This window comes from Siphateles boraxobius, unplaced genomic scaffold (assembly GCF_051911475.1).
Source record: "Siphateles boraxobius isolate OS27281-9 unplaced genomic scaffold, OSU_SipBor_1 19, whole genome shotgun sequence".
NCBI lineage: Eukaryota > Metazoa > Chordata > Actinopteri > Cypriniformes > Leuciscidae > Siphateles > Siphateles boraxobius.
The window spans coordinates 16,494,321-16,506,640 of NW_027508799.1; the positions used below are offsets into that span (position 1 = coordinate 16,494,321).

A 12,320-nucleotide genomic window follows, 5' to 3' on the forward strand; every position below is an offset into this window, starting at 1 on the left:
CATTTGCGTTTGAATACCGCGCGCTCTCCGTGGGTGTGGCACATTAACGCGTAATCAGGTATAATGAGCTGGAAAGAAAAAGACTGACACCTCTCTCTTTTGATACAGATTACATAAACTGAGAATATTTTTTTTATATATAAATTAATTCATTTAAAAGAAGAGAATTCAAGCTTCATTATGGAAAAACACTCGTGCATGTATGACAAGTATTCGTGGAATTACAGTTAATTTTCGGACGCGTTTCAGAATGGACTACACTGACAGAGAGAAGGCAAAACTAGCATCATGTTTATTTTTCTTTATTTGACTAAAAGCACAATACTTTGTTTATATTGTTAGTATATACAAAAAATACACACTTAACAGGATTGAATGATGTATAACACTAACACGTAAGATTAAAATCAACAGAGTATTTTGAGTCTCTTTTGCACTGATAAGAAAAAAAGCGAGACTATCGCGCCGGCGCGATACCATACCTCAGAGGGTTAATATCTAATGTTCTAATGGCAGTGTTCTAATCTAGAGTCTAATGGCAGACGTACCCGAGGTGGGGAAGCGAGATGGAGGACAGGGACCCGGCTCGGAAGGCCCAGAGGTGGCCTGAAACAGGGTCTAACTGTGGTGCACGACACTTACCTGTCTCCACGAGACGGCCAGGGATTCGTGAGAAGGCGGATGACCGGGTCCTCAAACCACACCCAGCTGCCGTGCTGGCGAACAAAGGGGGGCTGAGGGGTGCAAGGCTTTACAGGGTCGCACACCGTCAGATTTGCCCTCTTGAGACCCAGGAACAGAGGAATTTGCTCTTTCTTTGAAGTGTGGGTACCGCTTGCTCCACTTCTTTTGGGAGCCAGCGGTGGAACAGACACACACATAAATGAAGACTCCACCCGGCCCCCACCCGGGGGGAGGGAGTGGATCGTGACTAACTCCAAGAGCATCCTCCTCCATCCCTGGGCGGCCCGCTCCGGGCGTCCCTACTGCAGCCGGCTCCATGCTGAGGCCTGGCTGGAGACTGCTGCGGAGGCCCAGCGGGAGCAGCGGCCGGGGAACGCCCTCGGCGACGAGCAGGCGGAAGAACTGCCACCGGCGGTGGGGTAGAGGTAGCAGTGGGCCGCCGGGGCAGGATGTGCTGAGTGGCCTCCGTCTGCACTTGGGCAGCAGAGAACTGTTGGACGCAGTTCTCCGCTGCGTCGTCGACCAGCCCAACCTGGGAAATTGGGGAGACCATGAACCGAACCTTGTCCGCATCCGCCATATCAACCAGGCTGAGCCAATGATTGAGCTCCTGGACCACTAAGGTGGACCACTAAGGTCTGGGCTACCCTCGTGCATGTCCATGGGTGCCCTGGCCTGACAGACCTGTAGCAGCGTCATGGCAAGCAAGAGGAGGCAGCTTTCCCATAGGCTTTGTAAACTCTGCCCGTCGGAACGGACGAGAACTCACAGGCCTTAGGGGGAACTCGGCGGCCCGTTTCAGTATAGCTGACATTTCTGGATCTGGCTTGGGCAATGTTACACACCCAGAGGGAGATAACACACCCGAGTCGTCATCTCCAGAGGCCAGCTCACCCTCTGATGCTGCTATCGACATCTTATTCTCTGGGGGAACCCCAATTGAAACAGCTGATCGGTCCATTACAGAGGGACCAGCACGCTCAACAGGAATTCCATCGGCTGTGGTGTGATGGAGGAGTGAGGAGCCCACAGGGAATGGTTTAATTTGTTAGCACCCAGCATGGCTATACTAATTAATGAGTTGTTAATTTCATTAATTAACAACACTCTGCAAACCAAGCACATTAAGTGAACCAACTGTCATAGCAGGAACAAATGTGTTGGGATTATATTAGATTAGATTATTTTTGGTCTGTTCTAAAACCAGGAGCATTTGATGATATGAATCACTGAATCTAATGAGTATCTTCTGCCATTAGGTACATCACTGTCATAGGTACATCAGCATAGGAAAAGATCTGTTGAAATGTGTGATTTTTTTTTAATACAAGACTTTATACACTACTAAATAGAGATCAACCAATAAAATGAATCAATGGCAACGATAAACAAGAGCTAAAGTCTTACAACTTTTTTTTGCATTGTGAATGATGTAGTTTGTCACTCTCAAACAACTTATTTATTTGTATATATTGTAATATATTGCATTTTTTTTAATCAATGACTATATTCAATAGTCTTATTGTATTGTTGTTGTCACCTGTTCTTAATATTCAGTGGCGTTAATGAGAGTTGAATGACTGATTATCTGTTCAGTTACTTGGATCATTATGCTAGAATGTGCAAACTAATTAGCATACTACATCTCATTAAAGGCTGCCTAAGTGCCGAGAGGAAGTGGTATTCAATTGAGAAAGTCAAGAATATGAATACTGTCATGCTTCTCAACAGTAATGGAGTTTCATAAAGAAAGTGTACCTAATTTACAATTTGAAACGTTATATGAAGTAATATCCGTAGGTAGATTGGGTCCTATCCATAAAGTGTATTCTAGCATTGTAGTCTCAGTACAGATTTCCCTGTGCATGATTTTATTTTTATTTTTGCGGCCAAATATTAAGTGAAATGCTGTTGTTGGTTAAATTTAAACTTTATGGTGTTTTGAGGTTTATTGGTTGTTTTTAGTGTAAAATGCCCAGAAGTTTAATGCTTTCATCATTGCTGTGATCCTCTTTACATGTTCTTTCAATTGTTTGGCTTATTTTATGATGCATTTAGATACTGATAAGAGAACATTGATACATGTTATACACATTTCACCATGTTTAAAAATCTTTCAGAATTTTTCACCCAAATTTAGAGAAAACATTTTTAAGATTCTTTTTCCAAAACTCGATTATTTGAGTTTTTCCATTTACATTTATGGATTTGGTGGACACTTTTGTTCAAACTAACTGTGCATTCAGATTATACATTTTATCAGCAACCTGTGTGTGATTTGTTGTCTTAAAGACAAAAGCCACTAGTACCTCTAAATAAAAGACTACTACTCCTTTGTAATGGCTGTGCTGTGTGTTTTTAGGAGGGCCGCAGCTGCTGCTTGTAATGGTGAGTATTCTTGAAGCAATTTTTCTCTCTGTGATTCCTTTCTTCCTGGTCCTGGCAGATATTAAACTAACAATATCACTTCCAGCAATCCAAGGCAAAAGGGAAAGCTGCAGACATTATCTCTTTTTTAAATACATTTCCGTTATCTTGCATTGGTAACAAGCCTGCACTTTCGTTCCTCATTGGGGTAGCCCGATGTCAAGAGATCTGACAACACGACAAACATGTATGTTGGAGTTTAGCGATGTTCATTGTGAAATTCTGCTTGAATGAAAGTGTCATTCATCCAGTCTGTCTTCTTTCACAAGGCTGTGTGTGCAATTTGCTGCTAAATCTGTGAGTGGAAGCTGCAATAAATCCAAACGTGATTATTGACCATATTGTCTGTGATCATGGTTGGTGAGGTCCGTGCAACCTCAATAAAAAGTAAAATAATTAACATAATTTGGAATTAATATTAGGCATTTTTCACGTTTTAGCTTTTGAGAGAAGTTTTTTAAGCCACTTTTTATTCACTGTTGGGCCTTCCCTATTTGTTTCATTTTCCACTGTGGAACAGTTAACGGCCACTCTTTGGTATGTTATACAAATGCGTCAGTCGTTGCTTTGGTAACGTAACGGTTTGCATATGAGATATAAATAGCAACCAAATTATGGAGGATAATAAGATATTTCTTTTGATTTTATTATTAATTTGTGTAAACATCGGTCAATTAGTCAGCTACACAGAAACTGATGTCAAAGCAACAGACAAGTGACCAATCATGAGTGGCGACATCACTGCACACATTTTGTCAGCAGAGAACGGTTTGTAATCGTGCCGTGCCGTACCAGGCTCAATTGAAGTGGAAACATAACTGGAACCATTCCTTAACGTTCCTAGAACTGTTCGCCACAATGGTGGAAAAGCGGCTTTAAGGTTTTACAAGTTTTTAGAATGTAAAGAAGTTGAAAACTACATAACCACTGTCTCTTTTGCAGTGTTTTCGAATATAAAAATGGCTAAGAAAAAGTATTGTTCTTTGCAGTCTGTCTGTACAAATTTGCATTTGTGGAGCAATCTGAATCTGTGGTTTGTCTCACTTGCAACTGAATTGCTTCTCATAAACTATCTAATGTGAAGAAAAAATACAAAGCACTCACCTAAACCATGCATTACCAGAAGTCCTATTAATGGTAAGTAGGGTTCAATTTACTCTTATCAATACAATTGTAATCAATAAAAAAAAAACTAATTGCATTGATTTCCCATGTGATGGAGCTATCATAGTTTGTTAAATGAAGTCCGTGTGCCACCTGCAGGCACACCTATAGTTTTTTGAGCAAAATATCAGGGATTGTCAGTTTAACCATTATTGTGCATGATTGTGTATTGGTGACTATTTACTAAAATTGTGAAGCAAATGACTATTTCAAGGGTGTGTATAAAAAGCAGACACACAAACACAACAAGAAGCCGCTAATCTACGCCATTAACATGCAGCAACACCACTGCTGGTTTCCCCTCAAAGCTGGCTATGAATAATGAAACATGATATTATGATGTATAAAATGACTTAAATGGAAATCAAAAATGTTGTATTCCAATTTGATGTCATTGCAAAAATTCAGGTTATTAAGGTTCATTTTAAAATCCCTAATCCAAGACCAAAATGTCTGACTCTAGATTTCCTGTAGTTGATCAACTGTCTATCTATCTATCTATCTATCTATCTATCTATCTATCTATCTATCTATCTATCTATCTATATATATATATATATATATATATATATATATATCACCCTTGAGGTTTAACAAACTCTATCAGAATGAGCCTTGGGAGAGAATTCTTAAGCAGTTCTGAGTGCTTCTGTTTTATATCTTACACTAGTGCTGTTATAACATTGTAATAACAACATTATAACACATATGGTGAATTGGTGAACTATGAGTAAGCAAGACATGACATGAATGATTTGGTGCTTGTCAACGCAGCGGTGTGATGAGGAGAGAAACATGAACACTGACTCATTGACAAACAGTCAAAAGTGACAGACAACAGAAAACAAGAACTAATTTTCTATCAAAGCAAACAACCAGCAACTCTGGAACTGCCGTCGGTGCCCTGTCTGAAGTGGTTTGCTTCTCTGTACCTGAGAGCTCCTTGATTTCTGTGTTATTGGACATTCAGCATTCATATTGCCGAAACAATCTGTTTTGTTTTGTTTTGTTTTGTTTTGTTTTTTAGATACAGTATTAACTTTCATTAATCGGGTCTAGCTACATTTTATTATTATTCAAAACGGCCAATATACTATCACATAGTAATTTCGGTCACTCTTTATATTAGGTGTCTTTCACTACTATGTATAAACATTTAAATGACTCATCTGTAATGCACTTGGCACATACATGTTTTTACATTGTACTTATTTTTTTTTTAAAAATGTATTTCCAGCAACAATTATTTTTATGATTACATCTATAATTACACTGTTGACCATTTCCTTACACCTTAATCCACCCATAAATCTAACCATCTCACCAAACCTGTCCCTAACCTTAACCATATCATTATACGATCATTATTTTATAATCGAATATGAAGCAATTCAGTTCTGACAACAAAATTAATTTCTAAGTTTCAGATCAGGTAGAAATAGATCCTTAAGCTAATCATTTGTGCAGTTGGAATTATTGAATCTTCTTTTTCAGCCCATGAGTGGCAGAGGATTTGAAACTCGTAAAAACACATTCCAATGGATAAATGCCATGTTATTTCTACCTCTGCCGCGCACACTGTCAAGACAAACCTAAGGGGGATGTGCAATTGCATTTTTCTTCCATCCTCCACTCTGGCAATCTTTCTGGGTCTAATTCAATAACTTGTGCCCTCTGTGGCGTTTACAGTGTGATTTAGAGTCATCTTGGTCGGTGACTGCAGTGTTCCAACCAAACTAACAATGGCCAGTGATACAGGAGAGAAAGGTCATCATCAATACCAGTTTGCTTTAGTTGCTGTGCTCATCTCTTCTTTGATCCTTCCCTTTCCAAACACCCAGGATCTACAGTTTGTGGAATGCTTTCCTTAATGACTATTGATGCCTTCCCACCAATTTGCAAAGCTGCACAACAACAGGAATTTTGGGGGTTATAGTGTTTTATAAATGGGCTGTATTACAAGATAATAAGTTTATAAGTAAATAATGTTGATTAATCTGATAATGGTCTTAATACTTAAACCTGTCGTAGATGATCAATGTTGAATCATTGATGAATAATGGTACATACTAGACAGCACCAACACTTGTGTCTATACTTGTTTTTGTCCTGAATTTCATATTATGTTTGTTGTTCTTAGTTTTGTTGCTTAAATCACTTTAAGTGCCTGAAGAGGCCAGAGATGGGGATCTCCAGTTGATTGATTTGAGTAATAATCACAAAGCAAGATACTTATCATGATACTTGTGTCAACACAGAAATGCCAACAAAATGGGAAATTACTCTGACCGAGTATTTTTCTTTTTTTAGTCTCTAGCTAAGCCAACTGAGCGGAACTTATGCCTCCTGACAAACATGGCAGTTAAACATAAAATACACATGTTTTTCTTTTGGCCTGATTTAGAGGGAAATAATATCAGTGTTTGCTTTGCCATGGTCACAGTCAACTGTGATGATAGAGGCTGAATTTACTGTAGGGAGACAAGGCATGAAAAGACTCACAACCACTTCAGGGCGGGTATAACTTGGGCAGCTGTGTTGCCTAGCACCATCAGAAACACAGTCTTTACTGTGGCAATGGAGTTTTTGGTCAGGAAGCACCAACCAACCTACCTGGGTACACAGGCCTGAGACTCAGACTCAGGGGCTTCCGGGGCAGGACAGCAGAACTGGTGTAGAACGGTCTGGTTTCTGAAAGAAAGAAAGAAAGAAAGAAAGAAAGAAAGAAAGAAAGAAAGAAAGAAAGAAAGAAAGAAAGAAAGAAAGAAAGAAAGAAAGAAAGAAAGAAAGAAAGAAAGAAAGAAAGAAAGAAAGAAAGAAAGAAAGAAAGAAAGAAAGAAAGAAAGAAAGAAAGAAAGAAAGAAAGAAAGAAAGAAAGAAAGAAAGAAAGAAAAGAGATTGGTCACGCTAAAAAGTAAAGGCTTTTCCCCAAAGTAGCTCTTGTTCATTATAAAGTAGAATGAAAGTGGGTCGATACAGAAGAAGTGAGGGACTGAACTACCAGACCTTTTGTCAATACCTCAATCCTCAACAAGGAAATTGTGTGATGGAAACTGTATGATATATTGTTGAGGTGCTGAAAGTTTTCAACAAATTGAACCAATCAAATTAGAGGAAAATTATGTAATGATTATGAGTAATTGTTTTAACTGTGCTATGCATCTCTATCCTATATAAACTGCTGTATTCTTCTTTGCTGGTGAGGTTCTCTGTGATTGTTATGCGAGATTAGGAGACATTCCAAGTAAATTAAAGTCAGGTGCGTAGGGGAAAGTCTACCACATTTGCATTAAATATCATATTTAGCTGCTAGTTATGCTAATTCAAGTGGGTTTACATATCGTTTGAATCAACATAGGCTTGTTCCTCTGTCTACATTTTTTTGCAAGACTCCAACAGCTCGGTACGGCTCAGTACGGTTCGGCGTGGCACGGTTCGGCTCGCTTCGCTTTTCCACTGCGTGGTACGACTCGTCTCGGTTCGCTTTAGCTCGGTTGCTTTTCCTCTGCAGTTAGTATCGCTTCTAAGTGGGTGGGATTATGATCTGATCGTTATAGTTTATCCGCTCCTCGGCAGCCAACGAGAGGAACGTCAGCACTTCGCTTGAGCACTAAGCAAGTCAAGCAAGTAGTTTTAAAACAGGTGCTACAGTGGTGGCTGTAACTGGCTATTTAAATCTAGCGGGTTTGATGTCTCGTCATTGTCTACAATGACGCTGGTAGTGACGATTCTGTCTGTCTGACCAATCAGTGATCTACAGTGCTTCCACGTCACATTTTAGTATCGATACGGTACGCTTGGAACCTCAACAGAGGTGGTACCATTTAAAGCGAGCCGTACCGAGCCGTACCGTACCATGGAGTGGAAAAGCGCCAAAGCGTGCCGTACCGAACCAAACCATACCGTACCATGCAGTGGAAAAATGCCTCTATATATACAATTAACTACAATTTCTGACTTGATTAAACACTAGTGTCAGAAAAACACCAGCAACTTTTATTCCATTTCACACAAATTATGGTGACATACAGTAGGCAGATTATTGATTATTAAAGACTTACTGTTGCTTATTTGTTCCTTGCACAATACTATGTTCTCTCCTTAAAATACTTTTTTATCATTGTGTATGATTTGTAAACAAATGCATTTTCACATTTGCAACACATGATCAGCTCCATATGTATGGCTCAGTAGCTCACCTAGTACAGCATTGCAATTGTATTGCAGAGCACTAGTATGACAGCCTGATAAGCCAGAACCATATCATTATGTTGGGTCTGGGAACACACTATTGACAGGGCTCAATCCGAGGGGTGGAATAAACAGTTGTCTTTCAAATTCCCTCTGCATGCAATAGGATAGCGCTACAACCAACCAGAGCAACGAAGAAGGTGAAGTAGTCAGAGCGACAGACTTCAGTGCCATTCTTTGTTCTTTTCTCAATGAAAAGCTTCAGTCGTCGCCAAAGCCGATTCGAAAGACCGCTATTCGCCAGCAGCAGCAGCCATCTTCTTTGTTTTCAAGTAGCAGGGAATTCACGCGGAACTGTCGCAAATCTGCCGTCATTATGTTAAGCCCGCCCACCGACTCTATACACGTTGTGATTGGCCTGACTAGAGTTTGTTTTTTCCAGCTTGCAAGCCAACGGAGAGTTGCTAGACGACACTGGCTGCAAAATAAAATTTGCTGCCGCTAGGGTGCATCTAGATTTCTAGGCTACTAGCATAATAAATAAAAGTGATAAAAGACTTGTAGAAGCAAGCTAAAATGGCATGGATACTTCAAACAATGCAGTTGCATATCATGTTTGCTCTCTTTGTTCGGTTTAGGGAAGGGATTTGAAATAATCAAAATGTCATTAAATATTTAGTGTTACTTTGTCTCTAAGTTATATGTAGCTGATACACATGATCAGAGGCTCTAGTTAATTTTAAAATAATAGTATTCAATACAAAATTGTCATATTCCAAAGTAGAATATTGAACACAATGTAATCATCTGATTGCAGACTATACTTAGTGGTGTACTGCGACACAAATATAGGCTTGAAGCTGACCTAGAACAGCTGCACACAAGGATACTAGCGCATCAGTCTTCACACTGTCAAATTTGACTGTCCTCTCATGTTTTCTCATGTGCATGAACATATATGGTTTTAAACATTTTTCAAAAGTACTTATTTCTATCTGTAAATCTGTGTAAAATATTCTGCATTAAAATGACTGAGTTCATCTTTAAAATGTAGACATTCTCCTGTAACGTTGATCCTAAAATATAGATAATAGTGTTAAATCAATATTATGCATTTTGTATTATCACAAAGGTAGTTCATACAGACAGGAAACTGAAAGGGACCTGAGATTGTGATTCCCCAGTTTTTGTGACAAGTTTACCAGAACATTATGTCTGTCATTTTCCTGAATTTTCCAAGCAACAGAATCTTAACAATAAAACATCATGGGCAACAACAAAGTCTAATGAGCAAACACAGATGCAATAATGCAGGGGATAATAGTGGAGAGGGTCTATAAAAACACAATAGTAAAATGGTAATTTTTGGGATGTGTTTCTTTTTTTGGAAACCAGATTGATATGCATTCCTATTTAAACATGTCTATGAACTGTCTATAACAACATTATTTGCAAGTTTTGAAATTCTTTCTTTGCAATGTCAGAATCTAGCCATAACATTCAATAGTACCGTAGTTAAAACAGGAGTTTACAATTTCGACGGTGGCTGAATATGGGTATTTGATGACCAGTGTTTTCACTCTACAATTATTATTTTGATTATTGATTGCATAATGATGGTGTCTTGAGATCATTCAAGAAAGGTTTCTAAGAAAGAAAGAAAGAAAGAAAGAAAGAAAGAAAGAAAGAAAGAAAGAAAGAAAGAAAGAAAGAAAGAAAGAAAGAAAGAAAGAAAGAAAGAAAGAAAGAAAGAAAGATTGGTGGCTTGGCTTGGCCATTAACATGCCTAAATCTGTGACCTGGTACTTTTGCTGAGGATTTGTGCTCTATTCTGGCTTGCATCATGTCCTTTTCCCATTCCATTTCATTTGTCATGTCTCAAAAATTGACTTTTAACCCTTCAATGCATTAATGTTTCGCCAATCATTATAACATATTCAGGTCTTTAGTGACCTAGATCTATATCTAACACGGATGGATCGCTACCCACCGCAAAAGTATAAAACTCTCTTGATATTTTAATATCAATTACAAGAGAGTAATATAAAGCATGTCATTACATTTTGAAACTTGGATAGGTAAATTTGAGCAGAGGCTTTTTACCATCATTGCTGTCATCGCCATAGCTCATTTCCCCAGTACATCCAACGTCAGGCTCTTATTTGACATCTCAACAATATTCTCAAAAGCATAATTTAACATCTTCAAAATCAATATTATGATCGCTCACACCATCATTGTGTATCATTGTGTGCCCACTCAGACTGCTTACTGCTTTAATCTCAAGATATGAGGGTGCCATCATAAACAACATGTCCATGAACACCGCCTCATCCACACCAAAGCCTCTGCCTCCTTTTTTCCCTTTAGTCCAGCTGGTCCTCTAGTCCGTCAGAGCAGATAAAAGAGGATTTGGCACAAAGAGGGTACGTAGTATTACTCAGGATGTCATATGGCTAAGTTAATAAAAGTTATGCTGTTATTTTAGCTCTACGTACTTTAGACATGTAGGGGGCAGAAACCCATTTGCTAAGACAGATCATCTCTCTTCCTCCTTCAACCTCTATTTCAACCCTTTAACTCTTCTCTGCAATTACTTGAAGAGTGATTCAGAGTGATGCATTCGTGTCCCTGTTGGAGAAGTACTACTGGATTTAATGTCAACTCAAGGATATAGCAGCAGGAGGTCTTCAGGGAATGGAACCATCTCCCTACTAGACTAGACGCCAGAAATTATTCTGATATTAAGTGCCGTTTTAGGTAGCACTTTATTTTACAGTGCTTGTTACACATTACTATAGTAATTACTATAAATTATGCATAATTACATGCAACTAACCCTAAACCAATCCAAACCCTAATCATAACCCTATAGTAATTAAATATATACTCAGCACTTAAATACTTACTTAATAGTACTCAGTACTTAAATGTATAATTACAGTGTAATAAAGACACAAGTACTGAGTAATCAACTAAATGTACATTCAATATTATAGGATCAGGATTTAGGGTTAACCGCATGTCATTACGCATAATTTATAGTTATTATTATAGTAACTACATGTAACGTGTAACGAGCGCACTGTAAAATTAAGTGTTACCTTATTATCCCAAAGGGAGATATATTTGGAACAACTCCAATTTTCTAGTTTCTATTGAAATGTATCTCAATGTACTTTGAAATCAAATCTAGAGAGCAAAGACAAATAAACAATTGGCAAAATTCAAGGAATCAGGCAATCACTGTTTAACAAAACGTAATCCTTTATTTTTATTTTTTACCAAACTTACTCACACTACTCCAGAAGTTCTCACAATTTTTTTGGTTTTGCACTTGTAAATTGCTTTGCTTTTAACCTTCTACCCAGTTCATCCAGCTCCATGAGGTTTAAGTCTGAAGACTCTACTATCCATTCTATGATTTGAGGCCTTCATGTCTTCTGATGTAGTTTTGCCATTGCCCGGAGGTATGTTTTGGGTAATTATCTTGCTGCAGGATGAACTCTGGACCAACTATGTCAGAAATGGCACTGCAAAATGCTATGCTAGTGATTTTGTTTCATGCTGCCACTCACTCTGTGCAAGTTGCTGACTCTGGATCCAACAAAAGCCCAAGACCATCCCGCTTTCTCCACCATTTTTGACAATTGGTGTCACAAAATGAATAATCTTTGTATTTGTTGGTGTACAAAAAGCCAATCCGAGTTGTTGGAACATAATCTTTCTATACGTAATTAGTCACATGACATTTGCAACTCAGGTGATTGACTCAAATAACATACTTGCCATGCCTACTGAGCAACTATTGATAGGAATGGGAAAGTAAACAAACATGACATCTTGCACCAGCG

At 38.5% G+C, this 12,320-nt stretch overlaps 1 protein-coding gene across 3 annotated transcripts in view; it reads right to left on the bottom strand.

Moving 5' to 3' along the window:
- Positions 1–12,320, bottom strand: part of iqsec3a (IQ motif and Sec7 domain ArfGEF 3a) — a 184,502-nt gene that overhangs the window by 143,692 nt on the left and 28,490 nt on the right. For all 3 annotated transcript variants that reach the window (XM_077233998.1, XM_077233997.1, XM_077233999.1), the window contains exon 2: positions 6,889–6,966. In XM_077233998.1, the coding sequence (XP_077090113.1) occupies positions 6,889–6,966 (78 nt within the window). The remainder of the gene's footprint in view (positions 1–6,888; positions 6,967–12,320) is intronic.